We start from the raw sequence: 26,149 nt of genomic DNA, 5'->3' as shown, positions 1-26,149 counted from the left end.
TTCTTAGGCTTGACTTTCTAACCGCCACACCCCGCCACAGGGAGGCGGAACAGACCAGATGGTTCCGCCCCAGGTGCCTGATGGATCCTGATAGGTTCCAGATGGAGCTTGGGCCATTTCCTGAGGCTCTGACTCATGGCTCGGCTGAGGAGCTGGTGGCCGCCTGGGATAGGTCGGCCACTGGCGCTTTGGACCAAGTCGTGCCTGTGCGGCCTCTGACCTGTCGCTGAGTCTACCTGGCTCCTTGGTTCTCCGAGGAGCTGAGGGAGATGAAGCACCAGAAAAGACGCCTAGAGAGCAATTGGAGATCTAGTCACTCCGAACCCGACCGAACACTGGTAAGATCTCATATTAAGACTTACCTAGTGGTGATAAAAGCGGCAAAATGTAACTATTTTTCCACTCATCGCATCGGCAGATAATCTCCTGGCCGCCCTGTTTAGGGTGACCCACTCCCTCCTCCATCTGGGAGTGCGGGAGGATCCCTTGCAGGGTCGTGCTGAGGATTTTGTTCAGTAACTGCATGATAAAATCACTCAGATTCGGGAAGGCTTAGTCTCTGACTGGTACGTACAGACGGGATGATGGGTGCCGGTCTTGAGACTATCATTTGGGAGGAGTTCGACCCTGTTGCTCCCAAGGACGTGGACAGGATACTCAGGTGGCTGAACGCGACCACATGTTTTTTGGACCCGTGTCCCTCCTGGTTGGTGCTGGCCTCCCGGGAGGTTACGCTAGGCTGGCTCCAGGGGACTATCAACGCTTCTTTGAGTGAAGGTGTCTTGCCATCCGCCTTGAAAGAGGCGGTGGTGAGGCCCCTCCTCAAGAAGCCTGCTCTGGATCCAGCTGTTTTGGCTAACTATCATCCGGTCTCCAACCTTCCCTTCTTGGCGAAGGTTGTTGAGAGTGTGGTGGCGCAACAGCTTCCTGGGTACCTGGATGAACCTGTCTATCTGGAGCCGCTCCAGTCCGGCTTCAGGCCTGGGCACAGCATGGAAACGGCATTGGTCGCGTTGGTGGATGATCTCTGGAGGGCTCGGAATAGGGGTTGCTCCTCTATCCTGGTCCTGTTAGATCTCTCAGCGGCTTTTGATACCATCGACCATGGTATCCTGCTGCGCCGGTTGGAGGGGTTGGGAGTGGGCGGCACCGTCCTGCGGTGGTTCTCCTCTTATCTCTCTGACCGGTCACAGTCGGTGTTAGCAGGGGGGCAGAGGTCGACCCCGAGGCGCCTTGTTTGTGGGGTGCCTCAGGGGTTGGTCTTCTCACCCCTTCTGTTCAACATTTATGTGAAGCCGCTGGGCGAGATCATCCGTGGCTTTGGGGTGGAGTTCCATCAATACGCTGATGACACTCAGCTGTACATCTCCACCCCAGGCCATCCCAATGATGCCCTGGAAGTGATGTCCTGGTGCCTGGAGGCTGTGTGGATCTGGATGGGGAGTAACAGGCTTTGACTCAACCCTTCCAAGACCGAGTGGCTGTGGCTTACAGCGTCCCAATATAGCCAGCTGGTGCCATCGATGGCTATTGGGGGCGAGTTATTGGCCCCCACGGATAGGGCTCGCAACTTGGGCATCTTCCTGGATGCACGGCTGTCTTTAGAAGAGCATATGACGGCCGTGGCCAGGGGGCTTTTTATCAGGTCCGCCTGATTCACCAGTTGCGTCCCTTTCTGGATCGGGACTCCTTACGCACAGTCACTCAGGCACTCGTCACCTCCCACCTGGATTACTGCAATGCTCTCTACATGGGGCTCCCCTTGAGGAGCACCCGGAGGCTCCAACTGGTGCAGAATGCAGCCGCGTGGGGGATTATGGGAGCGAGGGGGCACTCCCATGTGACACCTCTCCTGTGTGAGCTGCATTCCAGTTGTCTTCCAGGTGCGCTTCAAGGTGTTGGTTACCACCTTTAAAGCGCTCCATGGCATAGGACCTGGGTATTTGCAGGACCGCCTTCTGCCACCGATAGCCTCCCACTGACCAGTACACGCCCACAGAGAGGGACTCCTCAGGGTGCCGTCAGCCAGGCAATGTCGGCTGGTGACCCCCAGGGGGAGGGTCTTCTCTGTGGCAGCTCCTGCCCTCTGGAACGATTTGCCCCCGGAGGTACGAAGGATATTGGATCTCCGGGTCTTTCGCCGTGCCCTGAAAACTTTTCTTTTCCATCAAGCAGGGCTGGCGTGAACCCCCTCCCCCTTTTTTAGTCTTTTTTAGTTTTTTAGTTTTTAAACTGTCATTGGGTTTTAATTGAATTGTTTTAAATTGGGCCAGTTATGTAATTTTTTAAATAATTTTAAATTTTGTATTGGCATGTGTTTTAGTTCTGGCTGTTCACCGCCCTGAGTCCACTAGGAGAAGGGCGGTATACAAATTGAAATAAATAAATAAATAAATAAAAGATCAAAATCAGATTTTAGAAATGGCTGCATTGTTAATATCCAGAGTTCTATCTTTTCCTTTATAGTGAGATGTATGAATTTCTACTGTATTTCTACTATTCTACTATTCAAATCAAATAAATATTTATGAGTATCTACTGTTAAAAATAGGAAAAGCAAAATTTAAAAACATTTTACTGTTTTTTTCGGAGTATAAGACGCACCTTAGTTTTTGGGGAGGAAAATAAGAAAAAAGTTGATTGGCAGGTGGATCGGTCTCCGGAATACCCCCAATCAGATGTTCCCAGAGGTGAATTTTAGCAACAGGTTCCTTGGTTGTGAGCTCTGTGACTTGCTTTTTTTTCTTTTTTTTCTGCCTCTGAAACTTCTGAAACTCTGTTTCAGAAAAAACTTTTTTTCCTGCCTCTGAAAGCCTCCGAAACAGCTTCAGAAAAAAGGCCTCTGAAGCTCTGTTTGAGAGCTTCTTTTCTGAAGCTCTGTTTGGGGGCTTTTTTTTCTGAAGCTTCGTTTCTGATGCTTTTTTCAGCCTCTGAAACCTCCGTGAAATGGGCAGGGCTACATACTTTTGGGGAAAAAAGGTGCGTCTTATACTCCAAAAAATACGGTAATCTTTATTTGTCCTATTTTTGCTATACTTCATTTCTTTTATTATCATATGTTAGCTGCTACATAAATACATAGCACCAATTTTATATGGTTACCACTTATATTGTTTTTAAGGTTCGCTTATATATATATATATATATGTGTGTGTGTGTGTGTGTGTGTGTGTGTGTGGTCAATAAAATTGTTCTGCTGATGAGCATATTTGAATTTTGCAATTTTGTTGTGGATGCTCTCATAAAATATCTACTATGATGGATGTGACCTGGTCACGTTGCACTCATTTACCAGAAAACAACATTTCATGATTGTTTTGTCATCCCCTGTAACCTGTCAGGTGGTTCTGTACCATCCTAGCTTACCTGTGCATTTTTTCTTGGCAGTGGGATATACTAATTGGCAGCCACTTACAATGCTTATTTCATAAGAATGTTTACAGACAAACAACACTGGTACTCTTAAAAATAAAGATGTGGAAGGCTAGTATATCATGGATTGATGGGTTCTCATTTTTAAAATAATTAAAGAATCTAAAAAAAAGGAATATACAAATAAAGATAAACTGTAGATGGAGGTTTGTAAGTACCAGCTAAGATATCTGTTGGCATAGATCCAGTTGCATCTTGTCAACTACCGTTGTAGATGGATTATTTGATTCCCTTTCATCCTTCTTCTCCAGGCCTATGAACCTGACATAAACCTTAGCAACAAAGACATGTTTGTTCTGTTTAATTCTAATATATTGTAAATTTTAGCTCTGGTTCAGGTTCTTATGTCTTAAACAGAATTTTGCAGCTACTCCATTGCTGCCTCAATCCCATAGAAAATTGCTGCCCACTCTGCCAGTTCATCCATCTATGTATCTACTTGTACGTGCACTCATGGTCACTATTATTTCTTAAGAAACTGATTTTAAAGTGGCATATAACTTAGAAATTGTGAAAAGAAAATAAACAGCAGTAAAACATTCATTGTGATAGGTCACATACTCACTTGTGTTCCAGAATTGATTTGAATGAATTATCTTTTAATTTTAAAAGCCTCAGCTACTCTCTATAAACAATTCTGGGTAAAACTACCAAATATTCTTTCTTTTGGTCCATGACCCAGAAATTACTGTAGCAACTTGTCTTCTAATTAGCCTTCAGCTTCTCACAATCAGTATGATTAAGTAAAGTCAGCTTCAAATAAAATACTATGGATTTTCTTAAAAAGCGATGCCAAAGAATAATAGAATTAAGGAACAGACTTCATTTTGTTTTTCTTCTTAGGCATGAATATGATTTTTTAAAATGTCCAAAACTTCTCCTGTTACACATTACCCCACAACTTTAAAATCAGTGCATTTAAATATTTCTTTTTGTATTTTCTGATTATACAGAAATGGCAGAATAGCTGCAGATCGCCAATTAAGAAGCAAAGTTCTAAACTCATCTGTTTTAAGGTTTTGGCATAGGAGGTTGCTATAAATTAAAATGCAAATTAAAATGCAAAAGCATACACATCTTTTACTGTAGAGAAATAAAAGCAAAACTTAATAATGTACAACAGGATGTAATTACTACATAAATGGGAAAAATATGTTGCACGCACTTAAAAAGTGCAGAACTTTATCATTCTTTCTCTGCATTGTAAACTAAATTAGGGTTGCTGAAATCAATGCCATCATTTTGAGCCAACTCTTTGTAGTGGCCTTGTTGCAAGGCTTCAGCAATTTTTGAGAAAGCATCGTGCAGGCTGCAAATAGCCCCATTGAGTTCTGCAGATAAGTCAATAGCTACAATTTGGTACCCAACCGAGAAGGAAATATCACTTTTCCTCTGTGCACCATTTTCCCCATATAATAATAATAATAATAATAATAATAATAATAATAATAATAATAATAATAATAATAATAATAATAATTTTATTTCTATACCGCCCTTCTCCCGAAGGACTCAGGGCGGTGTACAGCCTGTTTAAAAATACAAACAAAACAACAATATAAAATTTAAAATAATTAAATAAAGTGGCTCAGAATTAAAACCCCAATAAATTTAAATATCCCAATTTAAAAGCTATTGTGTTGTTAGTCCGGCCTGGCGGAATAATAGGGTCTTCAGTGCGCAGCGAAACGCCCGGAGGTCGGAGATCTTACGAATTTCCGGGGGCAGTTCGTTCCACAGGGATGGGGCTCCCACAGAGAAGGCCCTCCCCCTGGGCGCCGCCAGTCGACATAACTTGGTTGACGGCACCCTGAGGAGACCCTCCCTGTGGGAACGGACTGGTCGGTGGGAGGCTATTGGTGGCAGGAGACGGTCTCGGAGGTACCCGGGTCCTATGCCATGGAGTGCTTTAAAGGTGGTAACTAACACCTTGAATCGCACCCGGAAGACCACTGGGAGCCAGTGCAGCTCGCGCAGGAGGGGTGTCACATGGGCACAACGAGTTGTGCCCATAACCACCCGCGCGGCAGCATTCTGGACCAGTTGGAGCCTCCGAGTGCTCTTCAAGGGGAGCCCCATGTAGAGAGCATTACAATAGTCCAACCGGGAAGTAACAAGGGCATGAGTAACCGTGCGTAGGGCGTCCCGATCCAGAAAGGGCTGCAACTGGTGAATCAGGCGAACCTGATAAAAGGCCCCCCTGGCCACGGCCGTCATATGCTCTTCTAAAGACAGCCGTGCATCCAGAAGGACACCTAGATTGCGAGCCCTCTCTGTGGGGGGCAGAGATTCACCCCCAATAGTCAGCGATGGCACCTGCTGACTATATCGGGGCGCCGGAAGCCATAGCCACTCGGTCTTGGAGGGGTTGAGTCTGAGCAAGTTCTTCCCCATCCAGACCCGCACGGCCTCCAGGCAGCGAGACATCACATCAAGGGCATCGTTGGGGTGGTCTGGGGTGGAGATGTACAGCTGAGTATCATCAGCGTACAGATGGCACTTCACCCCAAAACCACGGATGATCTCACCCAGCGGCTTCACATAAATATTGAACAGGAGGGGCGAGAGGACTGACCCTTGCGGCACCCCCCATGTGAGACGCCTCGAGGTCGACCTCTGTCCCCCTGCCAACACAAACTGCGAGCGGTCGGAGAGGAAGGAGGAGAACCACCGCAAAACGGTGCCCCCTATTCCTAACCCCCTCAACCGCTGCAGCATGATACCATGGTCGATGGTGTCAAAAGCCGCTGAGAGATCTAATAGGACTAGGACAGAGGAGCAACCCCTGTCCCGAGCCCTCCAGAGATCATCCACCAACGCGACCAATGCCGTTTCTGTGCTGTACCCCCGCCTGAAGCCCAACTGGTACGGGTCTAGATAGATAGCTTCATCCAGGTGTCGGGAAAGTTGTCGTGCCACCACGCTCTCAACAACCTTCGCCACAAAACGAAGGTTGGAGACTGGACGATAGTTAGCTAATTCAGCCGGGTCCAGGGAAGGCTTCTTGAGGAGGGGCCTCACCACCGCCTCTTTCAAGGCGGCAGGAAAGGCACCCTCACTCAGAGAAGCATCTATAATCCCCTGGAGCCAGCCTCGTGTAACCTCCCGGGAGGCCAGTACCAACCAGGAGGGGCATGGGTCCAATAAACACGTGGCGGCACTAATCTTACCCAGAACTCTGTCCACATCCTCGGGAGTCACAGGATCAAACTCCTCCCAGATAACATTCTCAAGACCTGCCCCGGTCTCCTCCCGTGGACTCATCCAATCGGAGTTCAAGCCATCCCGAATCCGAGCGACTTTATCATGCAGGAATTGCACAAAATCCTCAGCACGACCCTGCAAGGGATCTTCCCGTACTCCCCCCCGAAGAAGGGAGTGGGTCACCCTAAACAGGGCAGCTGGGCGGTTCTCTGCAGATGCAATAAGAGCGGAAAAATGGTTAGATTTTGCCGCTTTTATCACCACTAGGTAGGTCTTGATATAAGACCTCACCTGTGTCCGGTCAGAATCGGATTGACTAGTCCTCCAAATGCTCTCTAGGCGTCTTTTCCGACGCTTCATCTCTCTCAGCTCCTCAGAGAACCAAGGAGCTAATTGAGATCGGCATCGGGTCAGAGGCCGCAAAGGCACGACGCGGTCCAAAGCTCCAGCGGCCGCCCTTTCCCAGGCGGCCACCAGTTCTTCAGTCGAGTCGTGTGTTAGAGTCTCAGGAAACGGCCCAAGCTCCGTCAGGAACCTTTCGGGATCCATCAGGCGCCTGGGACGGAACCATCTGGTTGGTTCCGTCTCCCTGCGGCGGGGGAAAGCGGTAGGAAAGTCTAAGTGAAGGAGCGAATGATCTGTCCATAACAAGGGTTTGATGTCTAGGTCCCCTCTACCAAGATCATTCAACCACTGACCAGAGATAAAAATCAGGTCCAGAGTGTGTCCCCCTATGTGAGTGGGGCCTTGAACTAACTGGGTCAGGTCCAAGGCCGTCATGGAAGCCATGAACTCCCGAGCCACCTCTGACGCCCCACCTGTGGATGGGAGGTTGAAATCCCCCATGACAATAAGTCTGGGGGTATCGACCGCCACCCCGGCAATGACGTCGAGTAGCTCGGGCAGGGTCGCTGCCATGTGGCAGGGAGCCAGGTACGTAGTCAGCAGACCCATCTGCACCCCACGGCCCCACTTCACACAAAGGGACTCACATCCGGCTATCTGAGGAACAGTGGTCTCCCTCGGATAAAGACTCTCCCTAATGATCACCGCCACTCCCCCACCCCTCCCCTGGGCCCTTGGCTGATGAAATGCACGGAAACCTGGCGGGCACATCTCTACGAGGGGGACCCCCCCTTCTTGGCCCAACCAGGTCTCCGTAATACCTGCCAGGTCAGCACCCCCCTCCGAAATAAGATCACAGATGAGGGAGGCCTTATTAACCACTGACCTGGCATTACATAACATCAGCCGCAGACCCTGGGTATGAGGCTCTATACAACCCAGGACACGAGTCACGCATTGGGGGCCGGAGTGCGCAATCGCTCGGAGACAGCGTGTGCGCACCCCCGACACTTGATATGACCCCCTGCGCCCGTCATACCTGCCCCTCCCACTCATGATTTCAATTACACAGCCCTTTCTATCGTCCCCCTGCCCCCCAGTTAAATTTCCTTTCGCGACCCCTCTGCTGCAGCTAATTAACCCATCATCCCGTGCAGACGCTATCTGGACCCCCCCAGGTCCACTTTTTTTACAACCCCCACCCATCCTCCCGGGTCCCCTTAAAATTTTCCTTAAAAATTTAGCTAAAAAACCCCTCAGCCCCCTCTTTGCTGCATGCCATCTCTCGGGGTCCCAAAGCCCGTCATCAAGATAGGCCCTCGATAACGTGGAGGGCCAGGCCTGCGAGAGGGGGGAGTCTCGCAGCGCAAGAAGGTCAGTTTTTTGGAGCATCAACCGAACCAAAGATGGGAAAAGAAAAGCCAGTCCAGGAATCTGTCATAGTCCAAGGGATAACTGAGCATAAAGGTCATAAAATATCCATTTATAGGGCTGGACTCCACTGTCCTCTCACGACAGGGAGAAGGTCCAAAGTTCTTTTTTTCCAACAGAGGCTAATGGCCAACCATCCTCTCACGATGGCCGGTCTCGTTAGAAAGTTAATGGGAGCAAAGTTCTATCCTCTCCATTGGGATGTGGAAAATCCCTCAGCTCTCTCAAATGGTGCACAGTCTCTCCTAGCAGTGAGGGCGTGAGTGGAGCATAATAAGGGGTCCAGAGTGTCCAAAGTGTAGATGTTAATAACGATGGTAATAATAAAGATGTTAATAAAGATGATAATAGACCCATGGGCATAAGATCTTCTTTGAGGTGAGAGTAGGAGTAGCAAGACAGGGAAGTCCAATCCAGGGGTGGTTGGCCATAGAGGCCAACATCCACCCATACCTGGGGGAAAAGGGGGGGGGAGGAGAGGCCACCCGAGGCGACCAACCAACCAAACCATGGTCAGCTTCCTGCCTCTCCAGCCCCAATCTCCATAACCCCCAGACACAGCTTTGTTCTAAAACACTCCATCACAGTAAAAAATCAACTGTGAGCCAGATGGTAATTCTAGGGGTGAGGCTGTCAGCTTCTCCCCCATCAACCTGCTGCCTGGTTGTTCCTCTGGCCGGCCGGTCCATGTCAGCCATTGCCACCGCCGCCGCCGCCGCCGTCGTCAGCCCGTAATCAGGCACCCCAAGCTTCCAAGGCATACCGGAGCCCCGAAAACGCCGGAAAAGAGCGCCCCAGGGATCTAGAGGGCCATAGGGAGCGGGGGGGGGGCACCTCAAGCCGCCGCCGAATAAACGCCGCCCGCCGCCGGATGCCTTGGACTCCATTTCCCCCGACACCGGAAACAGCCGTTGCAGCCAGGCCCATCGCCCCATCTCCCGCGGAGCCGTCCAGCCCTGCCCTGATGCTCCGGAGGGCGAAAAAGCCCTCAACAGGCAGGGCGGACGCTCCCCTCACTGGGACTGGAGCCGAAGATGGACAAGAGGGCTCCTGAAGACCCCGACAACCGGCAACTCTCCCATCTCTGAAACGGAGCTTATTTGGTCGCCGCCATCTTGGAGCATGCGCAGAAGCCGAATAATGGTTCATATGTAACCAGGTATGTATAAATAATGGTTGACCTAGGTATATAGCCTAAGCTTATAAATATTTAGCACTCTGGTTGTCTCATAAATTCGGGTTTTATAGAATATTGCTCTTGGCCCATTGATTCCAAACATTTTAAAATATATCTAGGAAAAGACCTGCTCTTTGATAGCCAGTAGGTTATTGGCAGGAATAACATAAATGATCAACTCCTTTTTGTTACTTCTTCAAGAAACTGAAAACAACATAGTTGTCAAGGTCACTCACACTGATAGACCTTGATGGTAAATAGCAGTCTGCCATATGCTCTCCTAGTTAGGTGGATAGAGCAAAACAAGCAATAGAAAGGAGTTGTAAGAGTGAGGAACTCAACATATTTTTTTTGCCTTTTGGACTGTTTTAGGTGGATCGTTGAAATGGAAAATAGATTTGATAATTGCCACTTTATTTTAACTCCCAAATCATATTGCTAAAGATCAGTTATTTGCTGCCGAGTATCTATATTGTGATCAGTCTGTGTTTTGGAGGTTGCAGATATCCAGTGGCAAATAACTGATTTTATATTTTATAGTCAGCTATTTGGTTGTGGCCCCTGGGTTGACAGGATTGCACATTCTTCTTCTAAGCAATAATCTACGTCGGGAAGAGGTATGTGCAGTTTTGCTGCTGGATCCTCAGTAGGCAACAGAATAAACACATGCCATAAAAGTCCTTTAGGCTCAACTAAAAGTACTTCGATGATGAAATATAACCCACAAACTACTGGTTGAACATCCAAACTATTTGTGGCATATTTTATCTAGTTTCTGGCATTCAAATGGATTTTTTTTTCACATGCCAATTTTTTAAGAATAAGAAAAGCATATTAAAGGCTGTTCTCCAGTGCTTGAGAAGAAATGCATATGATTATGAAAATTCAGCAGTGTGCACATTGGCCCTAGGACAAAGAGGGAGTTAAATACTCTTAATTTACATTAGTAGAGATTATGCATAACAGCTACATTGTTGCTCTCTGAGAGTGTACCCTGGAGAGTACAGACCACCTAATCTACATGCACTTCATTGTGCATTTTGATATTTAACTCATATAGATGCTATTCAAGGGGAACATTTTATGAATTGTAATTTAATTAAGATACCTGAAAGATCTTTTTAAACCACACAAATAGCTGAAATAATGTCATAAATTGTACAAAAATCTGCCTCCACATTTGTCAAATAGAGGAGGCTTCTGCTTTTCTCATAATGGCGGGCATGGCAGTCATGCCTGGGAGTGACACAGCCTTCATCCAATGGGACCGGGTCTGCTGAAAATTCTTAAGTCCCGCCTCTTCCTGTGTAGTCCAGTTTTTCGACTCGGTCTTCTCTGGGACAGTCGTGTCTGTAGTTTCTCCAGATTTTGTTTTATTTTAATTTTACTTTAATTTTATTTCTCAATCGGTTTCTTTTATCGAGAGCGAGAAGGGCTTTTGCCCTTCTCGCCAGAGCGGCTTCGGACTGCTGGCCGGCAGGTCCTTTGAACAGTGCCCACGAGCTTGGTCCATGGCGCGTGGCTGAACCCCCGGGCCTAAAAATTGGATATTTCGGCGTAGGCAGGCAGCTGCTTATAGGGATTTTACCCTGCAGCCAATTTGGTGTGAAGTCATTGCCGCACCATTTACGATTGCGCCAGGCTGGACGGCTAGCGATTTCTACTCTTCCCATGAAGCTCTGCAAGCTCAGCCACAGGAATCCAACCTTCTCTCCTTCAGCCCTCTCATATTCCTGCTCTGTCACCAGATAGGTCTCTACATGAGTGTTCAGGTGCAGCTGATGCTTCATCAGTGTTTCCTATTTCTGCTATAGAATCTAGCCACATTACTGAGGCTCAAGTTATTTCTCAAGCTGAGCCAATTCATGCAGCTTCAGCCTCTGAAGGGGGAGACCATTCCAAAGCAGACCAATTGATTCCAGAGATTTCTCCGGCTCTGGCCTCGCTTATATCTAATGCCATTCGCCAAGGCATTGCTGAAGGTCTTTATCAACGGGCCCCTTCTGAAGCCTCTGACTTAGAAAGTCACCGTAGCCATTCACATAGGCCTCAGGTATCCAGGGAATCTGAAGCCAAGATTCTCTATCAGAGGGAGAGATAATTCCTGATCAAGAACTTTCTGAGGATGAGGGTTTAAAACCGGATCAACCTTCCTTTGTGGGGCTATTTAGACCTCAGATGTTTAGATCGTTGTTGTTTAAAGCTCAAACTACTACTCATCTTGGTGCACCCAGCCCTAGGTCTGCTCCAACATCTTTGTCTTCTGACCCAACTACGTCAGTTTTTCTGGAACCCATAGTTCACACAGAGGTCGTTCCAGCACCTAAATTGTTCTCAGATGTAATCCAACGACAATGGTCTTTTCCTAGTACAGGTCCCTTGCCTAATTCAAACATTTCTACATTTGGCAACTGAGTTCTCTCATATATTACAGGTTCCAGCTGTGGATGCTCCTATAGTAGCCTTGTCATCATCATCTCTGGTTTCAGGTCCCGTGGAAGAAGCCTTGCGCCCAGAGGATAAGAGGGCAGAGACATTATTAAGGGACATCAGTCCTCTGCATGGCCTGTTCAAGCTTCCTCTGCGGCCTCATTTTTCAGTCACGCAACTACAGTATATTGTGGCTTAAACAACTCCAGGAGAGGATTCCAGCAGCCAATCTTAGGTCACATCAGGACTTAAATAAGATTTTGGTGGCTGTGGAATTCTCAGCGGATGCCATTCTTAATGCAGCTCAGTTTTTGGCCAAACCAATTGGTTCTTCAGTGACCTCTAGACACCTCCTCTGGCTCAGAAATTGGCATGCTGATCAAAGGGCTAAATGGTGTCTGGCTTCCTCTCCTTTTCAGGATGACAAGCTGTTTGGGGCCTTTCTGGAACCCCTCCTGGTCAAGACTAAGGATCATTGAAAGATCTTGCCTGCCCTTTCTAGAAGGTCGGAGGCCCGTCCACAGAGTTCCTTTCATTCGGGATCCTTTCATGGCCAAGACTTCAGCTTCTACCAGCAACATTCCCAGCGTTCTTTCCATACGAGGGGATCTCAACCACACAACACTCAGGTTAGAAAGGGGTACAGGTTCTCCTCCAGGAGACCGTTTAGAGGCTCCAGGGGCTGGTCCTTTCGCTGAAACCGCTAATTCTCCATCTGATTCCATGATTGGTGGCAGATTGTCCTTTTTTGTGACAAGTGGGGTGTCACCATTTCTGATTCCTGAGTTAAGGACACTATTCGATTCGGCCTGGCTCTCGAGTTTTGCTCCAATCCCCCCGACCATTTTCTGCATTGTCCTCTGTCTTTGGACAGATCTAAACGTGCCTGTGTAGATGCGGCTATTGATCACCTCCTACAAATCAAGGCCATTCAACCGGTCCCCTCCCCCCAATGGGGACAGAGATTTTATTCCCGTTTGTTCCTAGTGCAGAAATCTTCGGGGGATTGGAGGGCTATTCTAGATCTGAAATCCTTGAACTGGTATGTAATTTACCTCCGGTTCAAAATGCAATCACTCCAAACAGTCCTTTTAGCCATCAGACCTGGAGATTTCATGTCCTCTATTGATTTAACGGAGGCTTAATTGCATATCCCTACTCTTCCTGCACACTGTAAATTCCTCCGTTTTTGTTACAATGGTAGACATTTTCAATACAGGGCCCTTCCATTTGGACTATCCTCAGCGCCTTGGGTATTTACAAAAGTTATGACTGCTCTCATCAGTCATATTTCATTCATCCAGGTTAGGATACTTTTTTACCTGGATGATATTCTCATCCTTTCCCAAACTGAGATTAAGGCTCGTTGGGATGTTGCCACATCCATTCAGATTTTGAGGGATCATGGTTTCTCCATTAATTGGAAGAAGAGCCATTTAACCCCTTCTACCCATCTCCAACATCTGGGGTCGGTAATTGATACAGTTGTCTCCAAAGTTTTCCTGTCCCAGGATCACCAAGATAGTCTCACTGGTCTTGCCCTCCATTTTGTTCACCAGAAGTTGGCCTCTCTCCTGGGTTTGTCAAGTTAATTAGGAAAAATGGTGTCCGCTTATGGTAGAGTACCCTAGTCTCATCTTCATAGCAGGGAATTACAGTGGCTTCTTCTTCCATATCAACGGACCCTCAGCAATCCCTCGACCTTCACTATTTCTCTTCCCTCGACCGTCGTCGAGTCTCTCAAATGGTGGACTCCCACAGCAGTCTCCAAGGGCTGCATCTTCCAAGAACCTCACAGAGTAGTCATCACGATGGATACAAGCCTAGTAGGCTGGGGGGCTCACCTAGGACCTCACATGGCTCAGGGCAGGTAGTCCCCACTGGAGAGCACCCTCAACATCAACCTTCTGGAGCTAAGGGCAGTTTATCTCGCTCTTCAGAATTTCAAGCTTCATGTTCTCGGCAGGGATGTCCTAGTCCTCACAGACAACATCACTGCCAAAGCGCACATCAACAGACAAGGGGAGACCTGTTCGCGGGTTCTTCTACAAGAGGCTCTTCGTTTGGGGCTCTGGGCCGAGTCCCATCTGACATCTCTTCGTGTAGAACATATATCGGGGGTGGCCAATGTTCAGGCAGACTCTCTCAGCTGCACTCCAATAGACCCGGCAGACTGGAGCCTGCACCCTCTTCTATTTCAGGAACTGACCAAACGGTACGGCACCTCTCTGATAGACCTGTTTGCTTCAGAACACAATCATCAACTGCGTTTCTTCTCCCGATTTCCCTCTCCAGGGGCGGAATCTGTGGACACCTTACACAACCCGTGGCCTCCAGGGGTGCTACTCTACGCATTCCCTCCATTTCCTCTCATAGCCAAAGTAATCTGGAAACTCATAAAGGAAAGGGCAGAACTCGTCCTCTTGGCTCCTCACTGGCCTCAACATCCATGGTTCGCGGACCTGGTGTCCCTGTCCGTTGCCCCTCCCTGGAGGATTCCCAGATAGTGCTCCTTCAAGGATGACTGATTCATCCCGATCCTCAGTCCTTCCAGCTAGCCGTCTGGAGATTGAGCAGTTCCTCTTAACAGAAGCTCTAGTTCCTCCAGAGGTAATCACTACCATCCAGGTTTCTCGCTGCCATTCTACGACTCGTATCTATGATGCCTTTACAGACACATCAGTCTGCTGATCTACCTCGTCTCAAAACTGGACTACACAGGAAGAGGCGGGACTTAAGAATTTTCAGCAGATCTGGTCCCATTGGATGAAGGCTGTGTCACTCCCAGGCATGACTGCCATGCCCGCCTGACATAGAAAGGGCATATCAATGCCCATTCTATCCTTTCCCCAGAATACCTGAGAATGTCTTTTAAGTTTCTCCTGGTGGGTTTTGAATGTTATCATTGAGGTTGTTTTTTGTTGCCTGTCTTTCCATTATTCCAAAGTCCCTTGATTGTATAAATCTGTGGAGAACTTACATTTATTGCATCTTCTGTAAACTCACATTTTGAGGTGTCTGGTAACTTAGAGGCGGAAGTTAATGGGTTCAGAGCAATACTTATTAGCAACTGATGGAAGTACAGATGCCATGGGGCTAGAACCTGTTTTCCTAGTTCTGAAAAGGTTTGTAAGTGCAAACCCGACAGCCTAGTGTTCCATGCAACCTACCAAAGAATTGGAAAAGAATTGCATTTTTCACCAAACAAGGTTTGCTTTAGACTGACGTCCTAGGTTGGAATTAGAAAATTTGCCCATTCCTGATTCCCAGCCAATACCTCCACTCCACCCAAGCAACTTCATGGGTATTTCTCTCCTTCTGGACAAACACATAATGTCATGGAGCCACCTGCTCACTTGCTTAGTGGTCTTGTAACTCTTGCATAACATGTCCACTCTTTCACTCTTGGAATGAAATGAAGAATTCACTTCCCTAGCCTGTCTTAGTCTAAGTTATGGTCTGTTTCATTTTTGTTATTATTCGTAGAGTAGTTAAATTCTAAAAATATTTTTTTTGCAAGCTGTATGTTCCAGATTTGATTTTGGATTTGTAAGGAATAATCAGACAGTCGAGTGCTGTGGATTGATAATTTTTGTTTGTGAATATGTTTATTTTAAAATAAAATTTAAAAAATAAAACTTCTAATTGCTAGATTTCCCCATTTGAAGTGGGGAAAGTGATTTCCCCATGTTCTCCAAGTAAGTGTAAGATTTAAGAGAATCCCATGCTGCAAAAACTATGCCTGTATTTTTAGGTTCACTGCATATAAATGGTTCTGGAAAATAGCAAAATCTAGACTTCGCTGCTTGTTTCTGCAGTATTATGCTACTCTCTCAACTCACAAGGCTAAAAGCAAAGCTGTACAGGATCATGGGTGGGTATGGAAATGCATTCTTTCATACTTTGACCAACAAGGGGATAAGTAGTTTAATAAAGCTGGATTGACACTTGTATTAGAGATGGCAGCTGTTTTAGACAACTGATGTTGGATATCATGAAAGGGCAACCAAGTACCTTATATTTATTTCAGAACTTGTGATTTTTAATGTTAGGAGGAGCAAGAAATGGCTATGGGCTTTTCTGCCTTACTTGCAAGCTAGACTTGGGTGATGTCCAGTCTCATTCATTTGAGAACCTGACTGGAGCAGAAGTATTCTTGCTAGGGCAAATCTGGGATGGACCAAATTCATTGTTATTCTCAGACAGGGTAGAATTTTTCTGAACCTTAAGGAGATAGTGTGGAAGATGAGGGAAGGGATGTTCCCCTTCAATAAAGGAGAACTTCAGGTTCAGTGAGATAAAGAAGCCTTCAAAAGTTTTCTTTGGAGTTGTTCATTTCTATGACATGGGTGCAGGTGTTATTGAAATATTTTGAGTTTAAACAGTCAATAAAGTAGTATCTTGTATTCTGGAAAGTCAAGATGTGTGTGTGTTGATTTATTTATTTATTCAATTTCTATAGATGTTTATTTCAGCCAATGACTCTGGGTGGCTTACAGTTTAAAACATACTGTATATTACAATGAAAACACTAAAACATTTTAAAACAGTAAAAACATCCAAAACAAATATTCATAGCAGTTGAGTTACCTGACCAGTTAGCAATAAAGCCAGCAAATGGGGCCCTTAACAAATTCAGTATTCCAGGCTTGTAAACCGAGCCAGGGTTATAGGACCTCATGAAAGACTGACTGGGTTGGGGCCATTGTAATCTCTAAAGAGATAATGTTCTATAGACCAGGGGCCTCTGCAGAAAAAAAGCATGTTTTCTCTGCCAACTGACATTCTTTGGCTGATCTACTAGATCATGTTGAATGGGTAGATGAGTAGAAACTCTTGGAAAAAGGCAATCCCTCAAGTAACCTGAACTTTAAAGGTGACAACCAGCCCCATGAATTTCACCCAGAAGCACATGGTAACCAATGCAGGTCACACAAAAGTGGTGTCAAATGCGCCATATATATCTGGCACCATTTACTACCTGCACAGCCGCTTTCTGCACCAAGTAAATTTATAAATGCTCTTCAGGGGCAACCTTGTGTAGAGTGTTGCAGTAGGCTAAATAATGATTTCTTGGGAGATTGCAATTCTCCCACTTGGTGTCTCTTCTGAGCCTTGAGGGGGAACTAAGACAGAAAATAAAGCAGGCTCTATGTGAGCTTACTTGGAGTGGGCAGTTTATGCAAATTACCAAGATTCCTTAGAGAGTAGGGACAACTGATGAATCTATCTGTAAAATGTTTACATCATCTTTCATTACCTGGAAACGAGCTGCCCACTTTGTATAATATGTGAAAGAGTGTTGATTGGGGAGGTGATACAAGGGACAGATACTGTTAATCGAAAGACAAAACTCTAAATGCTAAAGAGTGACTTTCTTTTGAAAATACACCAATGTGCTATGGCAACTCTGTGGGGAAATTGCTCTGAAAACAGGGGTGTGTAATGAATATGCAAATGAGAGCAATCAGCATCAGCAGCATCTGCAGATGAGAAGTAGCAATGAAATATGAAATAGCTCACAAATCAAACATATAAGCCTTAAAACATTTATCGGCAGTAGTCGCGATAATTGTTGGACACAAACTAAATAATCAAGTGATATATCTGCACATAGAACAAGAAACTCCTTGTGTGAGCTTCTTCCTCCCCCTCTATAACATCATGGTTGTATATATGCACACACATGCGCACCAGTATTAAAATGAATAGTATGCTGTTTGAAGGAAACAACTATTAATAATGTAATGCTTCTATGTGATAAAATTCATTTCGTCTGCAGTATACAAATTAGATACTTCAATACACATATGGCATGCTAGCAACCTGCCAATCTGCTTAAATAAATAAATAAATAAATCTCACAATAAATATATATTTCCCACAGATATTTCATGAATTAAAAATTCATCCATCCTTTCATTTTCACACTAGATTCAGGCCAATCCCTCCAAAGTCTCTGCTGGTAGTGAAAATGCATGTCTGAATGAAGAGCTTGGTGGACAGGTATCTTAGGAGAAACATTAAGTCGTTGATTAAGTGTATTCTCTGAAATAGATGATTGAGCTTCGCTGAGTTGGGATCATGAGAGAGTCTGGGTATTTCTTTCTCTGCTACAGAATTAAATAATAAATATGGGCTCTTATCAAATTGCTTGATGGATATGACCTTCACACTGCAATTTACATATGTGCCATGTGTGCTGTTTTTCCAGGAATCAGGATTTAATGTTATCTACTGAGAAGCAACTTTCAATTGGTGGCCAAAGGAATATTTTGAATTGCAAGAAGTTCTATTTGCGTTAAATGGAATTATTGGTTCCAGATTTCTTGTGTTACCATATGGTATATTTATTATGTTTAGCTGGATTTGTACACTATGCTCTGATGAGATAAGCCATGGTATCCTTAATTATGATTTGTGAATAAATAGGAATTGGCTGATATGTAATTTGCCTTGTTTGGCTTTGTCTTAGCATATTGGTAAAATAAAAAAGCAGACATAAAGACTTCAAGTATATAATTATTTTGTTTTGGGTGAAGGAACCAATCCCACTCCACTTTCCTTCTTGAGAAAGTTCCTCTACTGATGTCTATAGAGATTCTCAGTCATCCAGGTCATGGTTGTCCCAAAGGTGCTTTTTCAAGAGGCAACTAGACTTTCTTGTTTTTCTTTGATGGCATCTTGCTTCTCATCCAAGAAGCTTCTTCAGATTTGACTGGATGATGGGGAATGGAAAGATTTATATTCTTTGCAGACAGCTGGTCATTTGCATTCTTTTAGAGAGATGTTGAGACCACTTGAAGGCTTATCTGTGTCCTCAAGGTCACCTGAGTAATGCAAATGGATGTGGAGCCTTCTGTGGAACTCCTGAAAGGACTGTGTTGTAGACTGGAAATAGATGATGTTATATCCCTCCCCCTCTGTTGAAAGAGGGCTATTCAAGTGACCCACCATCCAGTCAGAGCTGAAGAAGCTTCTTGGGTGAGAAGCAAAATGTCTTCAAAGAAAAACAAGAAACTCCAGTTGTCTTTTGAAAAAGCACTTTGATACTGATGACTCATATTTTAGAAAAGAGAAATTTATTGTCCTCAATAACAATTGCTGTTGTTCTTGATGCTATCAGGACAGGACTTTGGGACAGAGATTTGAAGCTCAATTCAGAAGCCCTTTCTGAACAAACTAGTAAGAGCAAGGGTGTCTGCCTTCTTGTAGATTGGGGATGTCCCAATCTGCAAGATGGCAAGCACAATGTTGTGATGCCATCCCCAAGCCTTATATAGGATTCTGACTCCTGATGGATGCTGCTGCTTAGTCTTGAACTAACATTGCAAATGTCTATTCTGTCATTGGTTTTGTTGCTCAACTGAGTTATAATAAAACCCCATATGTGTGTGTATGTGTATCTCTATCATCTCCATCTATCCCTATCCCTATCCCTATCCCTATCCCTATCCCTATCCCTATCCCTATCCCTATCCCTATCCCTATCCCTATCCCTATCCCTATCCCTATCTTTATCCCTATCTTTCGAGTTGCTGGATAACACTGCTTTGGAAGGCTACTTCTGTTTTGCTCTCTGCAGATCATTCACTAAATCCACATCAGTATTCCAGTTTAATTCAATCTGTACCAATTTGATAGCTCTTATAATTGGATTGTCACTCTTATAAGTGTCTGCTCTGTATATTGGCTGAGAATAATAGGAACTGATGTTGAGCATATCTAGAAGGCATGAAGTTGCTCTAGGCTAGTTCGATTAAAACATTGTGGGTCAGGGAAGAGAAGGCATACAAGGGACCAAGGCACGAAGATATATAAACTAGACATACTGAGTATATTTGAAAATACATACATTTTTTCCACTTCTCCAAATCCCGAGAAAGCTCCTTTGGGGATGATTCTTATTTTGGTGAGGAAAAATATCCTGAAAGCACAAGAAGATGCATATTTTATTTATTAAGTACTGCATAATAAAATATCCCAAAAGCACAAGAAGATGCATATTTTATTAAGTACTGCATAATATTTAATTTTGATTCATTTTTTGACTAAAAAGAAACTAGGATTACATGCCAAAATATAGTAAGTTATTGAGATGCTATAAAATTTATTCAGTTTGGGCTTTCTCCTAAATCTGATAGTGAGATTCTGAAAAATGTGCACCTTTTTTTTTTTTTTTACTTCGGTAATAGAAACAGAGTGGGTTAAATGAATCATAGGCAGAAGAAATATAGCTAGTAGACCATGGCTCCAGTGTGATGTAGCTGTCAGAATGCAGAATTCAGAAGAAATGAAAAGACATGAGTAAAAGACTCTGCTCAACCATGAAGATGAGAGAATGGGCAGGATAAAAAAATAATAAACCATAATAAAAATGAAATACTTAGCAAGTTAATAATATAGCAATGGTATGCGAGTCCTTTACAAAAAAACATAAGCAAAAGAAAATATTTTGTATAAAATGCATACAGTAATTAGCAAGCAAAATTCACAGGGTATTGTTTTAGATGTTTTTGTGATGGCTTAGAAGCAGAAACTGCAAACAGACAGGCTGGAACATACTTATCATCTGAAGGATGTGAAAGAGTTGATCAGGATCTACAATTTCCAAAAATTCAACAGCAGCATAAAGAATTAAAAGTTAAAACTCTGATTGGTTTTGTGCCTGCTGCTTACATTTATTTGTAAAAAGGCATATCGGTTGCTTGTTTTGAGTTTGGTGTCCATGAAAATCTACTAGGCCAAATTAGAGACCTTGAACTTTGCTCAGTTTAGAGATTTTGGGTGTTCTATAAATAAAACAATAAGTGAACAATAACAAAAAACCAAAACCAAAAGCCTAATTCAACTGTAAAACATCTTTAGGCAACTAAATGGAAGATGGGATTTTTAATGATTCCAGCCATAATAATTAATAATCCTTTAAATACATTATATTTATATCACATGATGCAGGGGAACACTATTAAATGACCTTTCCAGAGCCATTCTCAGGGGGAATTCATTTCACTCCTTGAAATAGACTGATGAATAAGATGACATTTTTGTCTGATTCATCAAAATAATTCATTCATTAGATGATGCTAATATTCTAATATCATGCTTACTGTTCGCTAACTTTGAAAATGTTAATTTTCAGAATATGGATCAAAGCAATGTTTTAAAACACAGTTTATCCATCTCAAAATATGGGTTTAGTTTTATTTGCATAAACCTTAGATTCTACCATTTTCTTTTTTGCTTTAATTTTAAATTTGTTAAAAATTTACTAATTTTTTTTACTAATTTTATGTTTTTTAAAGATGTTTAATAGTGCAACAGCTAGATTTATTAAATTAGTAATGTGCTTTGCTTCATTTTGGTGTATTGAAATAAAGAGACCCTGACCTATATAACGTTGAAAAACAGGGCTCAAATATGTATGAATCAGAACATTGTGCCTGTTTCAAACAATCTCAGTTATAAGGGATGGAAAGTGCTACCACTGTAATATCCTTATACAAATCTACAGTACAGTATGTCTGTAACTGAAGAACTGTCTGTATTTCAGATCACTATGCTTGAAAAAGGGAAAAAAATATGGGTGGAAAAAGTGCTGCTGAGAAAAACCAAAATTATTAAGGGAGTTTGAAAATTTTCCTGGCAAGAAATTAGCTACAATATTTGTGATTCTTTAACTTGGAAAAAAAAAAAGATGTGTGAGAAAGGACACGAGTGAGGTGGATGAAATCATTCATAACATGGAGAAGATAGATAGGAAGAAGTTTCTTCCCTTTCTCAAACATTAAGACCAGCACTCATCCAGTCAAACTGATTGAAAGAAGATTTAGTGCAGACACAAGCAAGCTTTTCTTCACATAGCACATAATTAACTTGTCCAAAATGTGGTGCTGGACACCACCTTGGATGACTTTAAAGAAGAATTGGATAAATTCATGCTGGACAAGTCTATTATGGGCTGCTAGATTGTTGTCTTGGGGTTGGGGATGGTGTTCCTGCAGATAATTGCAGAGAAATAACTTTGTGAGAAATATGTTTCTTTTTCCTGCTACACAAGCACCCAAGAGGCATCTACATGGTTACTATACAACCAAAAAGCCAAACTGGGATGGGCTTTCGCTGATCCAACACGGCTGTTCTTATATTCTAATACTTTAATATAATAAGTGAACCCAGCCATTGATTATGGCAGATTGAATGAAACAGACAGGGTTTAAAATTAAAACAAGTTGATTCTGACAACTGTGAATAGCCAGTGATTAGACTACTTCTCCAGGTTTCACTATCATTTTTTGTTCCTAGAAGTGAGAATTCTCCTCTGAAGCCACTCATAATATAAAGATGATATCATCGGCTAACTACTTTTCACAGTCTGCTTCCCCTTAGGAGTGACAGCTAATTGTTTCTTGAATTACTGCAGTTCTTGCCTCAGCAATCTTGCTTTGATAGATGCATCTTCACTTTTATCTCCTCAGAGCACAGATTTCTTTTCTAATAGCAACTGTGAATCAAATTTTCTTTGCAATATTGTTTTAAAATCTTTTTTTTCTTTTTTTACTCCATCCATTTCTCACTTAGCCCTGGATAGGGTGAGTGACTCTTGACTTGATTCTATCTGCTGCATAATGTTACTGATCATGCCTGCAGCCTCAAAGCCAAAATTCATAGCTCTGCAGCAGTGGCATATTCTTCTGAAGCATGTCCTGATGACTTGAGGTTGTACATCTGCATCAGTGGTGGGTTTCCATTTTTTTACTATTGGTTCTGTGGGTGTGGCTTGGTGTGCATGGCATGGTTTAATAAGCGTGGCTTGGTGGGCATGGCAGGGGAAGGATCCTGTAAAATCTCCATTCCCTCCCCACTCCAGGGGAATGTTACTGCAAAATCCCCATTTCCTCCTGATCAGCTGGGACTTGGGAAGCAAAGAATAGATGGGGGCGGGGCCAGTCAGAATTTTTACTACTGGTTCTCCGAACTACTCAAAATTTCCATTACTGGTTCTCCAGAACTGGTCAGAACCTGCTGAAACCCATCTCTGATCAAAATTCAGAAAATGTGATTTTGGGTACATAGAAAAAGGAAGTAAAAAACTGAAGCCAACAAATACAAAAATGGCACATATTGAAAATTACTAAACAAGAAAAGGTAACTTCAGAACTGCTATCTAAATTAGATAACAATTAACTCCTGCAATAGTTAGTTATATAAACCATTAAAAATGAGAAAGACTATAGTAAATATTCAGCATGTGCTAATATGTCTTTAAAAAAGCTGTATAACTTCATTTTTTAATTAAAAAAATCATATAGATAGATAGATAGATAGATAGATAGATAGATAGATAGATAGGGTTCTGTGATGAAATGAAACTGGTATTGTTGTCTGTGCTTGGGAAAAGCAGCTGCAGCCAGTAGAAACAGTTCCCACTCCACTTTCTTAAAGCCCAGCACTGCTCTTGTTTTATAGGCTGTAAAAGTTTATAACCCGGAAACTTGAGAGATGGGCTCATGCATTCATTCATTCGCTCGCTTGCTCACTCACAAATTTACTCATAAGAATCCACACCAGCCTTCTAGCTGCCTGACTAATTGAGCTACACGCTGCATTTCAAGGACACTATAGTCCAGAGTTGCTTCATCCCATCCAGACCCTTAGTTTACAAAAGCAAATGCTAAGATGGAGTGTACAGGTGTGAGGGGAAAAGCAGATGGGGAAGTAGAGGCAATGTCTGGAGGTTGGCAGCTATTACAAGCTGACAAGAGGACTACCAGGACCACAAACAATGATGGGATTCCTGCTTGGAGCTTGGGAGCAACTAGGAAAGAAATAGCCACACTGAGGCAGCACCTCATCCCAACGAGTAAGAACTTTTGGTAGGAGACAAAGGTTCTATGTCACTTTACAGACTTTGAGAGTTTGTTTGGACATCATTTTGCAAATCCTAGCAGGATGGAGAGCAATAGCCTGTTGTTGGGAAGGCCAGTGTACAAATCTGCTATGATATGGTGTGTCCAGTCCTTGGAAAGCAAAGAACCCTCACAAGTGGTGACAAGAATAGGATCTTAAAAGCATGCACATCTCTTAAGAAAAAGAAAAGAAATGACAGGAGGCTGGACACGGACAATTCTAAAGGAGAAAGGGAAGAGAGAGAAGCTCCAAGAATGGATTTTATTAAGCTATTTTCCCTTCTCAGGTACACAGAAGCCATGGGACAAGAACCCCCAGATTTGTCTAGCTGTACTTCTAGTGTAGGCGGGCTTGTAGGTCCCTGTGTTAGGGGTATAAAAATCTGCAAATTAAGTGAAGATGAGAACATAAAGGCATTTTTCACTATGTCTGAATATGTGTCAGTGGATGAAAGAAAGTTGGCGGAGCTAGGTCCCAATAATGCCAACAAAATGGGTTCTCAAACTTTGCAATGGCATGTAACTCTAAAATTTGAATATAAATGTCCCTTCTTATCACCATGGGATCATAAATGGAGGCATCTATTCTAAATAATCAAATTTAACTAAAGTTAATTTGGAACTGTTGAAAAATGCAGTGATTTTGAAATGTAAAATTCTTCCATATAAAGAATTCCCCTTGAGCTGGATAGCATTTGTTGATAATAAAATGTTAGAAAATTTGGTTCTCGCTGTTTTACTCAAAGAATGGGAAACATAAGGAAAAACAGTTTGACATCCATCTAGAGTGTAGATATTGGGAAGAATATGGGTGCTTAAAAGGAGCTCTTTGCCTTTAACTTTTTCCACTGTCTTTTCAATTGTTAGCCATTCGAAATACTGCTGATGTAGAACACAGATAATTAAAACAATTTTAAAGGCATTAACTAAGAAGTATGAGCTTCAGTCCTAAATCCACCGCTCCCATTTCTACTTGGAATGGAGTGGTGTGATAACAATTTTGTGCTCGATGTCCTGCTGAGCTAAATAGACATAGTAATTGGAAGACTTTTTCATCTATAACAGGGGTGTCAAACTCACATCGTCACGGCAGTGTCACGTGACGTATTGGAACTTTTCCCCCCTTCGCTAAACCGGGCGTGGGTATGGCCAGCGTGTGACCAGCGGGCTGATCTATAAGCTACAATTATGCAGAACAAGTTGCTATCAAAAAGGAATCTGTAGAAATTAGGTCATTTGTTAGTATCAGTGTTTTCTGGAGTTAAGACATCAGTTCATCTTTTTCCTGGGGAAGAGGAGGATCCTGTAAGAATCGGGGCTCTGGCTTGTGCATGCAAAGTCCAACACTTGCCAGATATCTCGGGAGTTTTCTTCCCAGTCTGGATCAGCTGGAAAAGATGAGATTTTGATTTAGTCCTAATGTGTGGGACAGTTTAACCCCAAGTTGTCACTCAGTGGTAACTAGTTTCTTTGGTTCTTTGCAGGAATTTAAACAGATCTTCTCACTAACGATAAAAAACCAAAAACAGGCTCACAAGGAGGAAGATAAATTTTGATCCCTTCGCTAGTTAGGTAAAGAGTACCCTGATCCAACACTCGCTTCTGGAGACTTCATTAACATCTCTGCCTAATTTTCCTGGCAGCAGTACAAATGCTGTTGGCCCTTCCTTTCTTCAGGGAAGATATCTTTTTCATCTTAGTTTAGCTTGATATTCCCCAGAGGTTTCCTGTGCAACTGCTTCCCTGGTCTGACCTCACTTAGTTTTGCAAAATCAGTCACTTAGCTGTTTCTGTGTGCTTAGTGGCCCAGGGACCTTTGGCTGATTCCAAGCAAACTGTGATTTCAGGCAGATTGGTTGCACTGAGATCAAAGAAGTATATTACTGCTTTCTGCCAATACAGAGAGCAATCAGGGAGTGTGCTGAGAAATAACTGTTGTTTCTGAGAGCAAGGGGCTAAAATACAATTCCTGCCAACACATAATTGATTTTTTAAAAGATCTAAGATTCCCTTAGTCAGTCAGTCCTTTTGCATCCCACCAGCATTATCTGCCATTCCAAAATAAAAGTACCTTCAGCTAGGCATGATACAAATGAAATGTGGAGCTTTGCCCCAGTATCAATACAACAGAAATAACAACACGACACAGAAATATACTCATTAAAACATGGGAAGACTGCCTCTGAAATCAATGAAAAAAGTTCTGAATTTTGAATCAGTA

General features: G+C 43.5%; 1 protein-coding gene across 1 annotated transcript in view; it reads right to left on the bottom strand.

Annotated features, from left to right (window-relative positions):
* The window catches only part of FSHR (follicle stimulating hormone receptor), a 94,849-nt gene that overhangs the window by 33,485 nt on the left and 35,215 nt on the right, over positions 1–26,149 (bottom strand). The window contains exon 2 of the mRNA XM_070947698.1: positions 19,875–19,946. Within this exon, the coding sequence (XP_070803799.1) occupies positions 19,875–19,946 (72 nt within the window). The remainder of the gene's footprint in view (positions 1–19,874; positions 19,947–26,149) is intronic.

Source organism: Pituophis catenifer, unplaced genomic scaffold (assembly GCF_029215685.1).
Source record: "Pituophis catenifer annectens isolate HBS135680 unplaced genomic scaffold, rPitCat1.0.hap2 SCAF_1, whole genome shotgun sequence".
NCBI classification, from domain to species: domain Eukaryota; kingdom Metazoa; phylum Chordata; class Lepidosauria; order Squamata; family Colubridae; genus Pituophis; species Pituophis catenifer.
The sequence above is the reverse complement of the archived record's forward strand: the minus strand, read 5'-3'. Positions and strand labels throughout refer to the sequence as shown.